Source organism: Lagopus muta, chromosome 1 (genome assembly GCF_023343835.1).
Source record: "Lagopus muta isolate bLagMut1 chromosome 1, bLagMut1 primary, whole genome shotgun sequence".
Taxonomy (NCBI): Eukaryota; Metazoa; Chordata; class Aves; order Galliformes; family Phasianidae; genus Lagopus; species Lagopus muta.
Window position 1 is genome coordinate 95,569,268 of NC_064433.1, and position 22,293 is coordinate 95,591,560.

The following is a 22,293-nucleotide window of genomic DNA, read 5'->3' on the forward strand; positions in this document are numbered from 1 at the left end:
TGGGTACCACAGAGTGAAATCTGGCTTTTTTTTTTTTTTTCCATTTCTTCCCATCAAGTCTTTATGTACATGAATCAGATCCCCCCCAGTGCATTCTCTCCTCAGGCTGAGAAGTCCCATCTCTCTCAGTCTCCTCTCAGTGCTCCAGTCTCTTGGTTATCTTTACTGGATTTGCTCCACCAAGTTTGTATGAGTCTTGCAATTAGGAGCCAGTACTCCATACTTAGCCTCACCAGCACAGAGCAGATAGGAACAGTCACTTCCCATGACCTGCTGGCTACTCTTTGCAGAACAGCCCAAGATACTTTGGCCTTCTTAGCAGCAAAGGCACCTTTCTGACTCAACTTGTTGTCCTCCAGGTCTCCAGAGTAACTTGATCCATCACCCTCTCAGAGACCAGAGGTGTGTCTGACTGGCTCTGGTTGTTCCATCTTAAAGGTAAAAGGGATTTTTGCTGTCTTCCAGATCTCAGGAACCTGAGAAACCTATTGATTGTCATGACCTTCCAAAGCTAATCAGGAGTGGCCTTGCAGTGACACTGGTTAGCTCTTTTGGCTCACACATGTTAATGCTATTGGATCCCTGGGACTAATGTGTCCATGTTAAATGATACCTAATCTGACCCTCGTCTACAAAGGGCAAGTATTTCTTAATCTTAACTTCTAGTTTCAGGAGCCTGGAATTTGTGATGGCTATTTGTGATGGTCTTTCCAACAAAAATTGAAGTGAAAGAAGATGCAGAGTGCATGTGCATTTTCTTCATCCTTTGTCACCCCACTTAGCAGCAGGCCCTCTTTTTCCTGCTGTTCTGTTTGATACTTAAGTGCTTGTGGAATCCCCTCTTGTTGCTCTTTGCAAACCTTACCAGAATAACCTTCAGGTCTTTGTTGGTTTTCCTAATCCCATTCTTGCACATTTGGACACTGTTTTTGTATTCCTCCAACCATAGCAGGCAAAAAAAGAGAACAGGAAGCACCCTAACTTAATTTGCTTGGGAAAGACCAATATTCTGGGGCTAAGGGACGAAGTTCTGAATCTAGAAGGGTACAGATCACTGTTACTTTTCTTGAGTGGCTCCAATTCACATAATTATTGGAAATCACTGTTTTGTTTGGATTACATTTTTGTCTGTTTTTTTATTTGCTTGTTTTTTATTTTGCTTTCTCTTTACGCTCTGTCTTTGACACATTCCAGGTCATGCATCATACCCTGCGTATCTACTGAATGATTAATATATTGATTCCTTTTGTAGAAAGCATGTTCTATTGCTTGCTGTCTCATTTATGGACTCCTCTCTGAGGAAATGTTGTTGTTGAAGCTGTCCATTGTTCAAAATTCATCTTAGTTTATTTAGCTGGTGAAGTGAAGGAAAAATTATAGATTAGCAGAGCTTCTGGTAGAGAGATTACTTATGAGACTGGTGGGAGGAAAAAGATTTTTCTTTTGTGGTATGTTTGGTTCTTCTCACTGAGCTTTCATGTGCAGGCAGTTCTGTAGTAGGTATTCAGGATTTAGACTGAAGTCTGGGTTCCTGTTCCTGCCTCCCAGTAGGATTTAGGGGACAATTTTTTTTTTTTTTTTAAGAATTATTGTAAGTGAACTACTGCTTAGGCAGTAAATACATCAAGCAAAGAATCAAGTTACTTAAAAACCTCAGTAAGACTGTTTATATGGGTTTGCTGCTTGCCTGGCTAAAAATGCAAATTGAGAGTGTAGAGTACATTTTTGTTTTACACAATGCTTTTCTCTGGATTAAACAAAATAAAAAGCAAAACAAAACTCCACAGCATAAAATGAACACAAATACTGTATTATGAATTGTAAAAACTTTCCTAGCAATTGTTTCTTAAAAAATTAAACGTGTTGCTATACTGTACTATAGTAACGCAAGGTAAACTTTGTGAATAGATGCACATGCCAGTTCCCTGGAGCTGTCTACTGAAACTGTCCCTGAAAAGATCACAATCCAGATCCACCAGTGTTCTATGCTACTACCTACTCTGGTTTAAATAGACATATATTTTCATAGCTGATTTTGTCTTAGTAGAGTTGATTTACTTTGTATCCAAAGCTGGCCATTTCTCCCCCCCCCCCCCCCCCCCCCAGTTCATCTACTCTTTTTCATTCTTGCTCCTAATTGGAAACAATGTATGCATTACTTCTCATTCTCCTAGAACTCTGAATAAATTCATTTTAACAAAGACAGGATATTTAAAATCTTAACTTCAGTGATAGGTAACTTTACTGATGATAATGCACAGAAGGAGGATTAAGCTCAAAAGTAGTGTCAGTCTAAACATAAATGGTGAGATACCTGGAGTCTGACTAATAGACGTGGAATTCTGATTAATAGACAGGAAAAGGATTGAATGACTGAGAAGCTCCATCTAATAACAGCAGGCCTAACAATGAATGAAGAGTTTCAAAAATAGCTTACATTTAAAAGTAGTTTATTTTGTTTCAGAAGGAGTTTCTGTTTCTTATATCTGTAGTAAATTTTTGTTTATTCACTCCAGAATGGTCTTTGGCAACAAACTTCTGATTTATCTTGTAATTAAGCTATCTTCTTCAATGTAGTATTTAACAGATTGTAAATCTCATAAGAATAATTTAATAGTAAAACTTATTTTCTATAAGTTAAAATCTTGATTGCTTGATTTTTGTGTCCTTTTCTTCAACTCAAAATCCTGTGAAAATGTAGTCTTAATGAGTTGCTTACTATTTCTGAAAAAAAAAAAAAAAAAAAAACAAAACACCAAAAACATATATAGTTGAATTGTTGTTTATTTTGAGTGGTTTTGAGGGAAAATGATTAAAAAAAAAAAAAAAAATTAAGGAGACGGGAGGAGAGAGAAAACCAGGATTATTTTTGTTGTTGGTGTTTGTTGTTGTTGTTGTGACTTGATATCTTTAATTTCTGCTGCTGTATGCTGGGCTGACTGTAGTGATAAATGGCAGTATGCCTGGAAAGTGGTAGAAAATAATTGATTAGACTCTTTCTCTTAATTTACAATAGTGCTTCTTTCTCCTCTGGGTTTGTGCAGTTTAATTTGCAATTGATTCTTTAATGATTATAATGTCATTGAAGAAACAGTGTTTATCTTCATTGCGTAGCATAGACAATACATTGCGCTTGAATCTTTTCTTGCACATTCTGGTGCAGTTCTGCACTCATTTAGTATAGTGTTATGTGAAATCTCAGGACAGCTGAAGTTTATATGGCTAGTGCATCCTTATGTCAGTGGCAACACATAATTGGTGGCAGTCCTCGTTCTACAAAATTAGTTTTGTAGTTCAGACACTGAAAGACTAATTGAAGGGTGAAACTGGAGTATTTGATACAATTATTATAGTCAAAATGTGTTATGACAATGCATAGATATGAATAGAAGTTATAAATACTAGGGTTACTCTGGAATTAATACCTCTTCTGTTATTATTGCCCATGGCATCAGAGGCAGATGTTGGTAGTATGGTAGTAGAGGCTGAACATAATGTTGGGGGCATCTTTGGTTTCAGCAACCATGAGATAGTGTAGTTCTGGATCTCACATGGAAGAAATAAAGCAGTAAGTAGGATTGCAACCCCAGACTTCAGGAGAGTCAACTTTGACCTCTTCAGGGGCCTACTTGGAGACATCTCATGGGTTAGATTATTGGGAGGTAAGAAGACCCAAGAGAGCTGATTGACATTCAAGTAGTGCTTATTCCAAGCTCAAGATCAGTGCATCCCTGAGTGTAAGAAATCAGGCAAAGGTGCCAGAAGACATTCATGCGTGAGCAAGGATCTCATGGAAAAACTGAAATGGAAGAAGAAAGTCTGTGGAATATGGGAAAGTTCTCTGGCCCCTAGAGAAGAATATAGGAATGCTGTCAGGTCACACAGGGGTGCAACAAAGAAGGCTAAGATCTACTAAAATCTGGTGAGGGAAATTAGCAATAACGAGAAAGACTTCTTTATGTATGTCAATAGCAAAAGAAAAGCTAGGAGAAAGTGCTGCTGAACGAGACAAATGCCCTGGTAATAGAGGACACAGGAATGAGTTACAAAACACCTTGTTTGCTTCAATATTTACTGCTAACATGGTCCCTCAGAAATCCTAGATCCTTGAGATCAGAGTCTGAGGAAAGGAAGATTTCCCCTTGGTTAAGGAGGATCTAGTCAGGTATTGTGTAGGCAAACTCAATACATACAAATAAAGAGTTCTGATGGATTGTACCCATGAGTACTGAGAGAGCTGGCAGAAGTGATTGTCAGGTTTCTCTCTATCATCTTTGAAATGTTATAGAGAACAGGAAAGATTTTCAAGGACTAGATAAAGGAGAATGTCTCCCCAGTCTTCAAACAGCAAGAAGGAAGAGCTGGCAACTACAGGCCAGTCAGCCTCACCTCTGTCCCTGGGAAGATGATAGAAATCTTATCCTGGATGTCATCACCAAACAAATGGAAGAAAAGAAGGTTATCAGGAATAGTCAATATGGGGAAATCATGCTTGACCAATCTGGTATCCTTTTATGATGTCATGACCAGTTGGGTACGTGAGGGGAGAATAGTAGATGTTGTCGGTCTTGGCTTCAGATAGGCTTTTGACATCCTTGTAATGAAGCTTAATAAGTGTGCGATAGATGAATGGACAGTGAAGTGGACTGAGAACTGGCTGACTGGCAGAGCTCAGACATGGGATCAGTGGCATAGAGTCTAGTTGGAGGCCTGCAACTAGTAGTGTTCTTCAGGGTTCAGTATTGAGTCTGATCTTGTTCAGTGTCTTCATCAGTGACCTGGACAAAGGGATAGAGTGCACTATCAGCAAGTTGCTGATGATACAAAGCTAGAATGAGTGATTTATACACAAAAAGGCTGTGCTGCCATACAGTGGGACCTAGACAGGCTGGTGAGTTGGCCAGAGATTAACTTGATGAGTTTCAGCAAGGACAAGTGCAGAGTCCTACACCTAAGGAGGAATAATACCATGTATCGGTCTAGATTTTGGGTTGACCTGATGGGAAGGAACTCTGCAGAGAAGGACCTGAGTGTCTTGGTAGACAACAGGTTGGCCACAAGCCAGCAGTGTGCCCTTGTGGACATGAAGGCGAGTGGTATCCTGGGGTACGTTAAAAAGAGTATGGCCAGCAGGTCAATGGAAATGATCCTCCCCTTCTACTTTGCCCTGACGAGGCTGCATCTGAAGTCCTATGTTCAGTGAGAGAATTTAGTGGAGGGCCACAAAGATGATTAAGGGCCTGGACTATCTTCTGTATGAGAAAAGGCTGGGAGACCCAGGACTCTTAAATCTGGAGAAGAGGAGACTGAGGGGGAATCTTATGAATGCATATAATGGATGGTTGTCAAATGAATGGGGCCAGGCGCTTTTCAGTAGTGCCCAGCAACAGGACAAAAGGGCAGTAAACACAAATTAGGACTTAAGAAATTCCATACAAATGTGAGGAAAAAAAATATGGACTTCGATGGTTACAAAGCACTGGAACAAGCTTTCCAGAAAGGCTGTGGAGTCTCCTTCTCTGGAGGTATTCAGAACCTGTCTGGACACTTTCCTCTGTCACCTGCTGTAGAGAATCAGCTTTGGCAGGGAGTTGAACTAGGTGATCTTCAGAGGTCCCTGCCAACCCCTACAATTCTGTGATTCTGTGGTCATGACCAGGTGTCTTTAGAAGATCTCTAAGGATGGAGACTCCACAACATCTCTGAGCAGCCTGTACCAGTGCTCTATCACTCATACGGGAAAGAAATACTTCCTGTTGTATAGACAGAGCTTTTTGAGTTTCAGTTTGTGCCCACTGTCTCTTGTCCTGGTGCTGGGCACCACTGAAAAGAGGCTGGCTATGCCTTCTTTGCACTTTTGTAGCTCTGTTATGTGATTTTGTCAGCTGGCATTTAGGAATCATAACCAAAATTTCTCATTTCAGTATATGTGTTTTCAGTTGCAAGGGAAATAAATACAAGGAGAGAGAAATAAGTGGAGGTATGGTGTTATCAAGGTCCAGTGTAATTATATTTTGTTGGACTAGAACTTCATGCATCAGCCTACCTCTCAGTTCCAATCATGTTCAGTGGTCTCTAATTGTTAGTTGAGGTAAGGCAGTTATGGTTATCTAGTAACTTGACAAATACATGAAATATCATCTCTTTTGTCACCAGGAACTTGATGTGAAGCTCCAGATATTATACAACACATAAATCATTGTGAGCACGTTTTATTTTGAACTGAGATAAAGGCTCTTATCAAAGCAACAAAGCAATAAAATTATTGCATTTATTTGAAGATTGTATATACTCAAACACATTTGTCTAAAAAACTTTGGATGTTTTTAGAAGCTTATGATTATCTAAACAATGCCATATGTTATTCAGAAACCTATAAACGAAAAGCATTGTTGTACAGATACATATACTGTATATGGGATCTGGAGAGTTCTGGCCAAGAAATACTGAGCGCCAACATAGTTGATGTGCAAGAGAACAAATAGGATGACCAGAAATTATTTCTGAACTGTGGTGGAGTTGTGAATACTTCTTAACCTACGGTTTTCTGGTTAGAAAAATGAGTCTAAAAGTCACATTTAATCTAAAGATTCTCTTCTGTGAAATTCAATTTTCCTACCAGTCACTTGAGAAGTTTCATCCCTTAATAACACAAACTCACTAGAAAGATCCCTTAACAGCTACATTTATTACTGGGTAAAATTGTCCATAGTCTTTGTTGAGCAAAAACACATCACAAAAAGAGTACTGTTGTAGTTTTAACCCGGGTTTTATAGAAAGCCAAATGCCACTGAAGTACATTTTTTAAACATAAGCAACAATCTTGCTAAATTTCTTAATAGCTTGAGCTAAATCTTAACCAGATAGCATGCAGCACTTAAAAAATACATTGAAACTCCTCATTTCTACCTTTAAAACATCTTTTTAGGGGTTGGATGTTCTGTAAGGATATTTAATGTATTTTTGATTGTAGTTTATAACTTTCTAATTGCTAGAAAAAAAAAAAATGACATATTTACCTTTATGGCTGACTGTACTGAAACCAGCAGACTTTACACAGTTATGCTAGGTAAAAATATTTGGGAGTAACTTAAATTTATCATTAATTCATCTGTTCTTATTTCCATTGCTCAATGCAGGTAATATTTACGTTAGCGCTGCTGAGCTGGTGTAATGCAAGGAAGGACACATCATGAAATGGAAACATTATCCTTTTTTGGTCATAGTAGCTGCGTGCAGCCTTTCCAGATGTCATCACTTACTGGGTCAGCTTATTCCAGGTAGGTACCTTTTATTTAAACATAAATGTTCATATTTTTAAGAATTGTTTTTATGATGTCAGTGTGAATACATGCATGTATATACATAAAACTGTCTCTCCGTATGTTCATTGTTGGGGGGGGGATGAGTTTAGTAATTTATGCGCATATCTATCTATCAAAATGCAGGATTTAATAAGTGCTGTGGTGTCTGTGCTGCAATTAATTGTTTGTCTCGATTATAAAGGGCAATACTAAAAAAAAAAAAAAAAAGCCTGAAAATCAAAGTAAGAAAAGATTAAGGTGGCTATTAAAACATTCCTTTGATTAGTGCTGTTGGAGGGAGGAAGAATACAGAGTGCAGAAGCTGACTTGAAGATCAAAGAGAATAGGAAATCTATAGAGAACCTTCCTGAAGAAGGAAAATGGCAGGCCATTGCAAATGTGAAGTAGCTAAAATGCTATGTCTTCAGTGAAATTCTGGTAATCATGCCAGTATCCATATGTGGAAAGTATTACTAATGTAGAGAGAGAAGTAATAAGTGTGTTTAAAAAACAGCAAAATGTTGTCCAGCTTGAAAGAGAAAGTGATGGGTAGCTTGTACAATTCAACAACAGCATGCAGTGGTTTTGTGGTTGAAGCAAAGTACCAGAAATAAAATGTGGCTTTTTTTTTTCTTTAGAACAAATCAGTAAAAACATCTTCTGAGTCATTCTGAATCATTTTCAGTACTTGTAGTGAAAACAAAACAAACTTTGATTGTTACTGATAATAATGTACACTCTTTCAGTAAAATGTAGGAGGAACCAGTAGACATACAAGGAAAATATGAAAGTAACATACTGATTTTTTGGTGTGGTATTTTTCTTTTCTGTTTTGCATTTGGATAGTAATCTAAAGACTGTACTGCCTGGATTTCTAACTTGAATATACTGTGCATACAGATTTTTTTTTTTGCCTATACAGTTCTTCATATATACAAAAGCAACTAGTTCAAACACAAATACTCAGTGAAAAGAGAAAAAGATTTTCCCTTCAAAGATTTGTTGTCCTGTAATGAAAAGTGGCTCACAGAATGTAAATTAGGGAAGTGAGTTGATACTGTTTTTTTTTTTTTTTTAATCTAATTTTGTTGGATTCAAATGCATTATGTAGGAGATGCAGAAAGACTCTGGAATAAAGTAAGATGCAAGTTAAAATTATCATTTTAAAAGTTTGACCTCAGACTTCAAAAACCATTTCAAAGCAATTTGCCTGTCAGAAAGACATCTACTACTCTTTGTAAAAGGAACGCCTGCAGATCCAAATGTATTTGCATGATAGCTACCTCTAACCACTCGCATTGGTTTCAATTTACTCCTAGTTTTGTAGACACTACTAAAAAGGCTCTTGGCATTGTATTACTTCCGTCAAATTAGTTTCAGAATAAAATCTCAGGTGACATTTTGATTTTGTCCCTGTTTTGTAATTTTCATCACAGATCCAATGCTTGAACCAGGAGATTACCCTGCTTAGCCAGACACTGGTGTGCTCAGTCTAGCTGGCAGGGTGCCAGGAGTGTGAATATCACAAATAATCAAATATAGCATGGAGGTTTTTTGTTTTTTGTTTTGTTTTTCCTTGAAGCAGTTCAACCCAAACACTTTTTGCTCTTTTCATGGCTTTTTCTTACAAAGCTTGTCATTCCTATTTTTTTTTTAATTGCACAGAAAGATCTGTGCAAAATCTGAAATGCTTTCATTCACTTAATTGTGGGGGAGAAATAATGCTTCTTTGGAATTCTGCTGTATTCTTAAACACATATAGATAGAGATAGATACATAAATATAAGAGGAGACAGCAGCTTTTTCTGAGAATTGCTTAAAGCAGTAAGTGCTAAAACATGTCAGATCACAGCACTGTTAATTGGTATATTGTTGCTTTGTTTTGCATTGTTTGGTTTTGGTGAGAAAAATTCCTTCCAAAAATCATTCAATTAATTATTTCTAGATAAATTTTTTCCTTGCTAGAAAAACCTTTAAGAATGGAATTTTATTGTTTCAAGCTCTCAAATTCTTAACATCAAGAATTGTTCTGGCTTACTGATGACAAACTCTTAGAAATTTGTTAATACTTGTCCTAAGAACTAGAATTCTTGACTTCAGTAAAATGTGATGAATTTTAATGATGGTCTTACAACTTTGAAATGTTTGCTGCCATTTTTTCTGAATCTTTTCATATATTCTTGTTGAGTCTCACTCTTTTGCATATGGGGTCCACAGGGAAGTACTGTCTCTCCCCTTTATTAAAATCATGGCTGAGCCTTTCATCTCATGTCATTACATCTTACCTCTAATTCACATATAAAATACACTCGGTGTTCCGCTATGGTTGTCTCCTGAGGCATAAAGTACCTCTGCCTTGGCACATCTTTATTTAATCGGGAGTGGAGTATTATCTAGAAGGATGTGATTTTTTTTTTTCTTCTTTCCAGTTTTTCGGCATATTTAAAAGCTGAATAACTTGATTGTTGATTTTAAAGTGCTCTGATCTAAGAAAACATGGCATTAACTAATGCTATATTATGTTTGGATGCATACACTTTTCTCTGTGCTTTCAGTTATGTCATTGAAATGTTTTAAAGTTTGCATTTACTACATTGTCAAAAATACTGAAGTGCAACAAAAGAACTTCAGATCCTACAGGTAGAAAAAGTCTTGAATAATTTAAATTGGACATGTTGGTTTTTTTTTTTTTTTCCAGCTTAAATTAATAGAGGTGGGCACAACCTTTTCAAAGTTGTGATTTGATAGCAAAAGCAGTACAAGCATTTCTCATGGACCTGGCTAGGCTTGTGATCAGATCTTTAGAAGGCAGTAATACTGTGTAAGTGAAAGTATCCTCCATCTGAAGTGGAATAGGTGCCACATGTGTGGGATCTAATCAATCTTTGAGCTTTATAGAGATATCTGGAAAAAGAAAATCTTTAAAACCTTATAACAACAGTTTTTTAATGCTCCTGGTAGATTTAATAATATAATTGCTCTAAGAGAAATCTCGGAAAGTGGAGGATGAAGGGAAAACTTCTTTTGAATTTTGAGTTTTTTTGAGATTTTCATAGAGGTATTACAGACCTCCATCATCTACAAATTCTGTCTCCCACTAATTGAGTAAATGCTAATCTTATGTTATCATCCCTAATTTTTAAGTAAAATGGATTGTTTTCTGATATCTGTATTGATTCTTAAATGTTAACTGTATTTTTTTCCTCCAGAAAATAGGTTTTTCTGGAGATAGAGTTAAATAACAAAGCATAATGTAAAATATATGCAACAAAATGTACATTTGAGAACAATGTTTCACCAGTGTAAGTTTGATACAGAAAATCCTACAACCTTCTCTGATAATCATAGGAGCTTGCTGGAATCCTGAAGAGAACCAGCCCAGGATTTTGCTTCCTGTGGAGCAGAGAAGAATATTTCAAAATTCACTTTCCCTAGTACTTCTTGGCTCACTAACAAAACATTGGAGAAAATATCTGCACTATCATAGGTTGTCTCTTTTGACAAGACAGTTATTATTCATAATTAAGCTTTCATAAATGGAGTCTAATGTTTAAGTAGAGTATGTATCTTTTGCCTACCTTTAAAGCCATGCTACGGAGTAAATTGTGAGCTTTCATCAAGTTCATCATAACTTGCTAACATGAGGAGCCATCTAATTCAGCCTCTTCAAGGATATTATTTGTTTTGTTTTTAAATATAAATTAACTTTTCAGTTCTTCAGAAACTGTGCACTGGAGAGATAATAAAAGCTTACAGATTTGCAGGTGTACTTTGCTACCTGCTTTTCAAACTGCTGGAATTATCTGATTATGGTACTCTGGCTTTATAAGTGTTTGATACATTTTAACAAGAAATTCTATGTTATTGTGGTTTCCCTACTACCTGTGAAGTCATCGTGAAAAGATGGCTCCTAACGCTGAAAAGATCCTCATTTGCTGCTTCATAAAGATTCATTCTCCTATTGTTTTAAAGTGCCTGAATGAAATTTCGATTAGATATCCAAAATAAATCTCTCAATGATCTGAGTAAGGTGTTGAATTGCTCACTTGAAGAATATACCTAGTTTTACGGTTTTGCAGGCTTTTCTGAGAGCAATATTAAAAAAAAATGAAATGTTCAGCCTCACTTAATCCACAATTTAACTACTGCCTCTCTTTTGACACTGCGTCAGTGGCAAAGGAAAAAGGATTCAAATTCTGTACAAGCTCCTGTTTGTGGAACTGTAAAGGACTCGCTGAACTAAGGAAATTAAGAGTGACCTGTACTCCCTTGATACTTTTTAAAAAGTAGAGGATATAGATTTGCATTCCTTCATCTGGAAAGAATAGATTTCACCCATTCTGAGTGAATTATGTAGCAGCTGAGCTGATAGTTAAAAAGATGGCATTTATTTTGATTTTATTTTTCTATCTGTTTGAAACAGTGATGCTCATAATTATTTTGTGGTGGGCTAGTAAGCATTTCAGAGTACCTGGACAGGAAAGTCTAGCTTGTAGGTCAGTGGGGAAATAAGGGAAAGGATAGATACCAAAAACCTCATAACTTATGTAAAATCTGAGCCTTCTCAGGAAGAGGTGTTTTAGTCCCAGAGGAACATTAACTCTAAAGTCAGAAGGACATGATTTATCAGATTTCTGTGTATCAGTCTCCAATTTCCATTTAAATTCCTCTTATTCTTTAGTTGAATATAAGAGAAAATGAAGATAACCTCTAGATACTTCTGATTAAAGACATATGTATAAGATTGAAAGTGTGTAAGTAGGCACAATTACAGAAAAACTGAGGTTTCAACTCATGTCTGAAGATCATCTTGTCTGATTTTTTTGCTCAGAACAATGCTATCATCTGAGTTGAATCAATTTGCACAAGGTCTCATCTAGCTGAGTTCTGAGCGTCTTCTAGGATGGAAATTTCATAAACTCTTTGGGGCACTTTGGTGTATTTTTCTTCCCTCCTTAGAGAGAGTTGAAGCTTTTAGTATTGTAGTTTGCGACTTTTGCTTCTTGTCCTTCCACTGTGCAAGTCTGGCTGGCTCTCACTTCCACAAGACTTTCTGTAAGGTAGTTGAAGTCTGCAATTACTCTCCTGTCTTAGAATTCTGTATGCTAAACTAACCCAACTCCCTTAACCTCTCCCTGTTTTTCCATATGTCTCAGCCTCTGACCATCTTAGAGACTAATGGGGATTCTTCCCCATTTTTCTATTTCTCTCTTGGAGCAAATGGTTCAAGAATGGAAGCATTTTTCCATATACAGACTCTTTAATGACAGCTGGATGAAATAAATCACCCCTTGACCTGTTGATTTTGCTCTCACTGAAGCACCCCCAGATTGTTGGTAGCCTCCTCTTGGCAAGGACATGCTGCCAGCTCAAATTCACCTTAGTCACTGGAACCACAGGTTTGTGTCATGTTCTTAACTTCCTGACATATACCTTCTACCACCAAAAGGATCTGTTGACAAACTACTGGCAAGAAATACTTTATTTTGGTGCATGTTCTCTCATTTTATTTTCACAGGGTTTAATGTATAACAGTATTGACTATAAATTACATCTTTGTGATTCTATTTTGCTGTAAGTTTTGATGAATCTGTAAGTGATGCATAGCAATGGATGATAATGTATTGTTTTCTTTTACGCGTGCCTCAAAGTTTGTAGACAGTGATCGAATTCAGAGAAAGTAGTCAGAAGGGTTAGGCCTCATAGAAGTTAAGGTCCATACTGTAACCTTTTGTGGAGAGGAAGCAGTACAGCTAAAGTCATCTGATCTGACCACTGTGTATTCCTATGCATATGTGTAAGCATTTGTAAATATAGACAACATGCATTTATCAGTTGATAACTGACTGAAAAGACATCCTGTCTCATCTGTCCTTTGAAGTGCGAGTTAATATGTCATCTTTGCAAATATTTGAAAAATATTCTTAAATCACAGCATTCATGAATTGAATTCTCAGAGTATTTCACTATTTCCTATTCTTTATGGTGTCAGTTTGTTTTTTCCTATTTTTTTTTCCGGGGAGGTGGGAAGGTAGACAAAGGTTTGGAATTCTTATCAAGTAGAAACATCATGCCATGAAAGGGGACAAATGTTGAAGCATGAAAAAAAAATCTGGCACATGCCTTGCCTTTCAGAGATTGTCACTGTGTACACTGAGGTCTTAATAAATAAGATTGCCAGCTGTACTTAATGGTTCCTTTAGTAGCGTTTAAAAAGACATATATAAAGTAATATACTTTATTTAATTGTCTGACTATGTGGAAAACCAAGAGGCAGAGTAAGCTGCAAGACACTTAAGGAAGAAATCTGTATTCTTAATCTAGCTGTATATCATGCAACTATTCTGCCTTGATGATGTGACCTCTGTGATGAACCTGGCTAGTAGAGCACATGTGCTGCACCATCTTCCTAATTAAGCCATCAAAATGCACTGGAGCAAACTGAGTGACTTGCATAGACCAGTGTAAGTAATTTTAGTTCCTCTATTGCTTGGTTAATAGAAAGTGGCACTGTTCTAGATTATGACTGATAGAGGTTACGTGCTACAGCTGCTCTTATTGTGCCTGCAGGTAGACCATTTTATAAGCAGTTTCTGTGCATATGTAATAAGGGGACACTTATTTCCCTTTCTTACTTTTTGAGGATGTAATCACAGAGACATTTCCTCCTCTTTTTATTTTTTCCCCCTAGAATCCCTTATCTACAATTATTCTCAAAGCACAGAGTTAGTCTACTTGTTTTTAATGCAGTAAAGGAACGTTTTCCAGAACTGATGTCAAAAAGAAAGGGTGTCTACTGAAGCAGATAAAAAAGAAATAAGAAAAAATGTCGGCAGTGACAATTGGACTCTTAAGAAAAAAAGGGGAAATATTTTTGATATGGATTTCATTGGCCTCAGCTTAAGCCTCTGTAAACATGTGGTATGGATTCTGAACCTTTTATTGGTATTCTTCACGAATAGTCTTACTTGCAGATTTAGAGGAGGTTTTTTTTTTTTAATTTTTTATTTTTTTTTTCCTTTCTTAGAAACAGATATACAAAAACTATCAGGCTGGCATAGTCAGGCCTTGAAAGTCCCTCGTAGTCATTATAAACTGACTGTAAAAACATCTTCTAGTCTGCATAGTTCTGTGGCACTCCAAAGCACATAGCAAGGCTACTGTAGAGGAGTTTGTGTGTCATAATCTAAGAATGAATTCTCTTGAATTCTGTAATTTCATGAATGTTAATGAAGAATGTATGTGTTTATAGATAATAGAATTTTGATTAGAAATTGTTCTACATAAATTAAAACAAGAATAAGTGATAAATTGTCCTGAGAAAAGTCTTCAGTTACAAAAGTGCAGAGCAAAATGACATAGTCTCTATTGAATCTAATCTTTATTTAGGTGATCAATCTCTTAGACCTTCAAAGCAACTTAATGCATTAACATCAATTATAAAACTTAATTTCAGTCATATCAGTGGAAGAATGTAAGAATTTACAAGGATGTTTTCACACTTATGACTACTCAAGGGGTTTCTGCAGGCGTTTCTATACTTGTTAATTTATTTTTAGTGCTGTGTAATATGGTGCCTAGGGATGCTTTATTAAGTATTTTAATTATTGTCAAATGTATTCTACAATTTCTGCCTTGAGAAAAGTAGTTTATATAAACCTGTATCTGTATATAAGAAAAAAAAATCTTTTTTCAGGGACTGCCACCTTAATTTTACACAAGATTCACAGAAAATTCCTACTTCTTGTCTAGTCTGAATTTTAAATCATAGTGGAATTGTTGAAACCAAATAAGTCATTTTAAGCTTTTACTCATCTTTAGCTATTGAGTTAGTTTGACACTAACAAGTACTGTATACATTATCATGTTATCGGTACAGCAGTGAGTAAATGACTAGCTGCTGTGTGTTCCTTATTCCATTATTTTTCAAGTTTATATTTTTGTTATTATATACAGCTTAAGTATTTTTCCTACATTGACGATTGTATGTTGGTAGTCAAAATAACATGTCAAATACGGTATGTACATTACTTCCAAATCAATCAACTAAGTTTATTCTGTTGAATGAAAACAAAAACACCTAACCTTACTAATGATTTTTGCTTAAGGCATTCTTGCAGGCTACTGTGAAGATAAAAGACCCGTTAACAGTGATGCGAAGCACATCTGGTTAGCCATTTACTGTTGAGTTTCTATGTTTAGATATTTCTTTAATTACACTTCTGTAGTCTTTTTTCTTCTTCTTTTTCCTCCCCAGTATTTCCCTATGGATAAAATTTAATGATATTATTTATAACTTGCTTTATAAATTAGATCATAAATGACTGAAGTTTATGCCTACATCATTTTGACATGCAGCTGATGTGACCTCCAAGGTCACACTTTTAATACATGAAAATAAAAAGGCAGCTAGGCAACTAATGGTACCTGACAAAGGGATGCACTGCTGGTCTTTTTTCTTTTTCTTCCCTCACTCTCTCTCTTTTATTTGGAGTTATACCCTTCAGGGTTTCTTTTACTTACTGTACTCCCTATTAAGTATGATTAAACTGTTCCCAGTTGTCTGTATGCCCATCTGAATCTTCAGAGTTAAATGCCCAGGTGTAAAATTTAAGATTTTCATAGAATTATAGAATGGGCTGGGCTGGAAGGGACCTTAAAGATCACCCAGTTCCAGTCCCTTGCCATGGGCACGGCTGCCACACTCAGCTCAAACTGCCCAGGGTCCTATCTAAGCTGGCCTTAAGTACCTCCAGGGATGGCGCACCAGAACTTCTCTGGGCAGCCTGTGCCAGGGCCTCACCATCCTCTGAGTGAAAATATTCCTTCTAACATGTAGCCTTAATTTCCCCTAATTTACTCTGAAGCCATTCTCCCTTGTCCTATCACTATCAGACCACGTAAGATGTCAGTCCCCCTCTTGTTTATAAGCTCTCTTTAAGTCTCTTCAAGGCCACAATGAGATCTCCCTAGAGCCTTCTCTTATACAAGCTAACCAATCCTAACTCCGTCAAGCTGTCTTTATAGGAGAGGTGCTCCAGCCCTGTGACTGTATTCATTGCCCTCCTCTTGATCTGTTCCATTAGCTCCACATCTTTACTGGGGCCCCAGGCCTGGATGCAGTACTCCAGATAGGGCTTCACAAGAGCTGAGTAGAGGGGGACAATCACCTCCCTCTCCATGTTGCCCACCTCTCTTTTAATGCAGCCCAGGATACCATTGGACTTCTGGGCTGCAAGAGCACACAGCTGGCTTGTGTTCAGTTTTTCATCCACCAGGCCTCCCAACTCCTCTGCAAGGCTGCTCTCAATGAGTTCTTCTCCAAGTCATGTACAGTAAAAAATATTTTATTATATTCAGTAACTCTTCTCTAAAAGTATGGCACCACACTAACACAAAACTGATCACTTGCATGTTTTGAAATTACTCAATGTTTAAGCATGTCTTCCTTCCTTTAATCATATTTGTTGTTAAAATGTAGATTTTAATTCTTGAAATCTGCTACAGATTTAAGCTTCTTTGCCAATTTGGCATGTAACACACAAACATCATATTTTGAAAAGTGTGATGCTCTAATGATGCTGTTTCTGTGATCTCCTCTTGTTACATCTCTAAGTGCAGATTTGCTTATAGTTGGTAGTTGATAAGCTGCATTTCATCTGGTTATCAGTTCAGGACTAAGCACTGTGCTAATTCAGAATTGGACCAAATGGAAAGACCAAAGCCTGTGGATGTTCATGACTGTATCTTCTACTGAGAAACTGAGACATTTGGAATTGGAATTATAAGATTAAAAAAAAAAAAAAAAATCATTTTTCAGTGGCGTGTGTTCAGTTGCTTCTTTCATCTATCCTCTGGTAACACACTTGTACACAGATTCATTATTTTCTAGTTCCTGTTGTTTTTTTTTTCCTAGTTTTCTAGTTCCTGTTCATTTCTTTTGATTTTTATTATTTGCTTTTATTGCTAGACATTACAAACTATTATCTGTTTATTATCACAGATGCTTATGATTGGCTTCTCTGTAATCTTCAGGTTAGCTTCAACCAACACTGCACAAAGAAGTTAGCATTTGTTCTAAAATGTCAGCAGTTTGGTGGCATGCCCATTTGTATTGGTTTCTCTTTCTACTTTTAAGTTGGAGCTGTTGCAGGGGAGAAAGTCTTTATACTGTTTTAGCATTTGCCTTTAACAAGGTAGTTTTGATATGTCTTAAGTACACAGATCAAAACTGGTACTTGAATCTTATAGGACTCTGTTCTAAATTTTCAAAAAAATGCGGACTATTCCAAGTTAAAACTAGGATTGCAGAAAAACTAGGATTGATGATTACTGTCTATCTTCCTTCCCAGTTTATTTTGCATTTCTTTAAAATATGTCACTTTCAAAATTTCTGTCCTTGAAAGGGCTTGCTGTATAGAGAGTTCAATATGTTAACTTCAGGTTCATTTCCTTCTAGCATTTACACAGCTTACCCAAATTGAGCTCTCTGCTCTCATGGCTAGATTACTTATGGGACCTGAGCTGCCTTATTTAAAGCTAGCTTGGAAACTCGACTTCACACTGCAATCTGCTGTTCTTTCACTGTCTGCTGTCTTTATTTCATACTGCAACTTTTCTTGCAAGACTTCATGTTGTTTTATTCTATTGTAGACACTTTTAAAAATTATAGTTTGCAGTTGAAATAGACATTTAATTTCTGTGATTTTATTTTTCAGAAAGATTCCATTATTACAGCTTTTTGGTTTTTTTTTCCTCCTATGGCTTTTGAAAAACTATACAGATGGTGGTTTTTCTTGTTGTTTTTTTTTTTTTTTTAAGAAACATTATAAGAGAAAGTTGTGCATGCTTTATCAGGAAATTCTGAATCATCTAGTATTTCAAAGGAATTAAGTATAGTGAGAAAAAGGATGGCTTAGGGTCAGTCATAGCTTATGATGGTATTCTGTCACTGTCAAGTCTGACTTTGAGCTCTCATTCAAAATATTTAGCCTTTCTATTACTGGAGAAAGTCCAATCCATCTACATTACAGTCATCTTGCAAGAAATAAAGGAAATCCCTTGGTCAGCATTTGCAGAAGAGTCAGTTTTGCTAATTCAGACGAGCTGTCAGAATCTTGTCATTAGAATTGACTAGTCCATACTCTCATCAAAAGAGAGTGGAGGCAACAATACAGTACATAACTACAGCAGTAATATTTTTATTGAAACTGAAGGAAAATCTAGAGTAAAACTGTTTATTTCTAGTCTGATTGCATGAAATCTTTATTATAATAGATGATAATTCATGTACATAGCAAAGCATAAGCAATATTTTAATACTGTAGATCCAATTTAACAAATTCCATTCAAGGGCCATAGGGCACTTGTAGTCACCATTAAATCTTGCTCATGAACTGATGTGTCAAATTAAAAAGTAAAGTGGCTTTGATGAAGACTTCATCTTCCCATTTTAATCTTTAATACATTTCTGAATAGGGAAAAAATAGCATGGGACAGGAACAGGAAAAAGAGGAAGAGAACAGAGGGATTGATGTAGAATGGCTGCTAACATAGGAGCAGAAATGACAGGAGGCTGAAAATAAATGTGGGAAGTCCTTCACTACTGTCAGAGAATGATGTTCTACTTGTGCTTTACTGGATTAGATAGTATGAAGGGATCTGTATTTCTGCCTCCCTCAGACTACAAGGCAAAGTATAGAGAAGGAGTTGCTATTCTGAATTTCATATTAAGATGACTCTTGGGACTTACTGCTCAGTCCCAAGAGTTAGAAAGTGCTCCTATTCTGAGTCTGTCTAGTTCCTTCTGATGAAGGACAGTAGGAGAGTTGGCCAAGGAAATGCTGGAGAATGGATTATATAGTGGAAGAAAATCAGAGCAACAATTATAAATGATTAGGTTGTGAAAAGTTCATCACCATTTTTTAACTGAATGAATATCTTATGTCAGCTGAGAACATTCACACTCGAGGTCTATTTATGTCATATTACCATGTTTAGTAAAAGACATAATTTCATGCTGTCCATACTGTCAAAACTTCTTTTGAAGATAAGCTAATGTGTACAATATTACTCTGTACATATACTAGAAATTTCTTTGCACGTATTGTCTTTTTTGTTCTTTTTAACTTGGTTTAGGTAGATCTAACTAGGTGGCAGGGAGGACAGAGGAGGAGGAAGAAAGGAAAATGTGTGCAGAAGGGTATAAAGGAAATGGAGGGGAAGACAAAGGAAGTAATTGCTGAAAGAATTTCAAAGGGGATTTTACAGATACCTAGAAGAATCAAGTTGGGAGAATATAATAGCATAGAGGATCTTTTTTTTTTTTTTTTTTATAGATTTACTTGTTATGGGACAATTTCTTTTTCTATCATGTTTCTGTAATATGATATTGAGTGCCCTGTGCTTCCAGACTGCAGGAAGGGTATGAGCATTAAGGAATGCTGATGCTATATTGTCTGTTGTATATACAGTCTACCTACAGAGAGCTGAAGTCCATCCATGCATCTGCCAGTGGTTTCTGAAGTGGTGTTGCGCAAAGAGGCTTCGTTAGAGGTCCACACCTCATTTCATGAATTGTTTAATTTTACTCTCAGGGCCCTGTTTTCTAGCAACTCTGCACATTCACCATTAGAATTAGACTTAATTTTTCCCATCACAGCAGAATATTACTAGTATGTAAAAAAAAAAAAAAAATATTTTAAAATGATATCTGCATTGTCTCATTTTATCTGTATGAAAGGCATGGAAAATTTGAGTATTTTGGATGATAGGCTTCAATTCCTTTCCATTAATTATAATGGTAGAAGTAATATTGTACAGGGAAAAAACTATACTTAATACTTTTGAAGTTCACATACTTAAAGGGCAGAGTGTGCTAAGACAATGTTAAAATAGTACAGCATAAATTTCACTTACACAGTTTTATAGTCTAGCATATGGACTCATTCATAGGTCTGATTTTCTTTGTTTATAGTTTAGGAAGGAAATATTGATAGTTGTATACCCACAAGTTTCAGAACTACTGTATGTAAAACTTAGAATGTAACTCTTCAGAAATGGCAACTTAACAGTTTTAGTAAGAAAAAAATGAAATCAATCAAACAAAAAACAACAACTTGAAGAAATACACAAGTATTTGCAAACAGAAGAAAAAATGTTTATTAATTTCTTCTCAAAACAGGGAATGCTGATTATGCATTTTTCATTGCTGTGCTGACACTTGGTATTCTTCATTAAATTAGTTTCATCAAACTATCTAATGTTTTAGAAACTTGCATTTGAGTGGATTTATGTTCTGAGTATGATATACTTAATAAGAAGAGACAGTTGCTGCACCCTAGATGCACTGTTGGCTGGAATTGCCCTTTGTAGCTGCCCGTTGTCTCCCTTTGCTGAAGAAAGAGTTTGGATTTAACTTGGATTGAATAAATCCCATCTTTGGTGTCTGCTAAATCTCTTGTCAACTGGGCTGCTGCTAGACTAAACAATGGATATGCTGTTATTTATTTTGCACGTGTTCATCTTGCAATTGCCCAAGTCAAGGATCAAGAAAAAGAGTACTGTGGCTACATAGTAGCCCATGTGTACCTGTATTCTTTCCAGGAAAACTAAAGCCCTGGGATAAAGGCTCTCAGTGCTTGCCTTAAGTAATGATCAAACTGAGGAAGCAGTGCAGGATCCAACAGTTTAGATGTAGCAAGGCAGTCTTGATCAGGTTTGAGGGGTTTAATGATGAGATATTACAGAAAATTATTTTCCCTAGCTTATTGTGGCAGCAAGGCTAAAGTATGTAGAAGGCTTGTAGCTCTAGTGCAGAATAGGAAGAGGTATTTGTGAATTATTAGTAAGAGAGGCAATGGCAACATGTAATATATTTCATTACATTGTTTGGACAATGTGCTGTCAGAAATGAGGAATTTTGAAACCCTTTGGGAAGTCTTCAGCATGATCTTGGAAGGGACTGTGGAGGGAGCCTGCTGCAAATCTTGAAGTGTGAGTCACAAGTGTCAGCAGCTGAGCCAGAGTGTGTCTGGTCTCAGAAGGGGAAAAAGAGTTATGCCTAAAGTTTAAACTCCAGACGCAGTGCCTGAAAGCTAATCAGTCTCAGGAAACATAAAAGCTCAACCAAGTAAAGCATGAGGAAATAAATTAGAGAATAGTTACAAGGGTCTGAGTTTATTTCAGCTGGCATGTTAAATGGAGGTATCTGAGGTGGGGCCCCTCTGCAGACAAGGTTAAATTGGGTTGAATTATTCCTTGATTACTTATGTCTCTGCCTTGACTAAAGAAGGAACCAGTAATGATACCTTGTGAGTGTCTGATGTTAGATCAAGTTTATCAAGTTCATTTTCTCATCTACAGATTTTTCCATCTGAAGAACTTTCTTGGCAAATACTCCAGACTCCCTCTCTAAACTGATAATTGTGTTCTCTCATTTTCTGTTGAGACAGAAACATGTATGCCATGTACAAAGTAGTAGTAGCAGCAAAGTTATGAAGCAGTCTTTACATTACTTGCTCAGGTATGGATAATTCTTATTTACACCCCTCAGATCCTCTAGGTTTTTGAGCTGTCTGTTTTGGAGAATAATTTTGAATAGCCTTAGAGAGAGATGATTAAATTGCAAGCTATTTCTCTTTGTGCCTACTTTTTCTTCCCTTCTGTGGGGGAAAAAAACAAACAAACAAGAAAAAACAACCAATAAAAAGTATTTAAGGATGCCATTTAAAAGGAGCAACATATGAACAAATTTATTTCCAAGACTTGCTGTGAATAATAAAACATTAGTTCACAGTTTTAAGGATGACAACAAAATGAAATGTTGCAGGTAGATATTGTTATTAACATTCAGCTTATTAAATGCAACAGGTGTTCTCCCTTGTGAATAGACTCTACTATATTACTTGTGGAAAAGCATGGGAAGAAGTTGAGGTTTTACATAAAACTGCTACCCTCATGCAACCCAAGTGCTGAGTTTTAGAATTTG

The 22,293-nt window shown here is 36.4% G+C and overlaps 1 protein-coding gene across 6 annotated transcripts in view; it reads left to right on the top strand.

Annotated features, from left to right (window-relative positions):
* Positions 1-22,293, top strand: part of ROBO1 (roundabout guidance receptor 1) — a 694,688-nt gene that overhangs the window by 78,041 nt on the left and 594,354 nt on the right. For 5 of the 6 annotated variants that reach the window (XM_048933857.1, XM_048933865.1, XM_048933858.1 and 2 more), the window contains one exon: positions 7,140-7,280. In XM_048933857.1, the coding sequence (XP_048789814.1) occupies positions 7,193-7,280 (88 nt within the window). In that variant the 5' untranslated portion in view covers positions 7,140-7,192. Of the gene's footprint in view, positions 1-359; positions 439-7,139; positions 7,281-22,293 lie in introns of all 6 variants that reach the window. The other variant, XM_048933859.1, reaches the window with a different exon arrangement.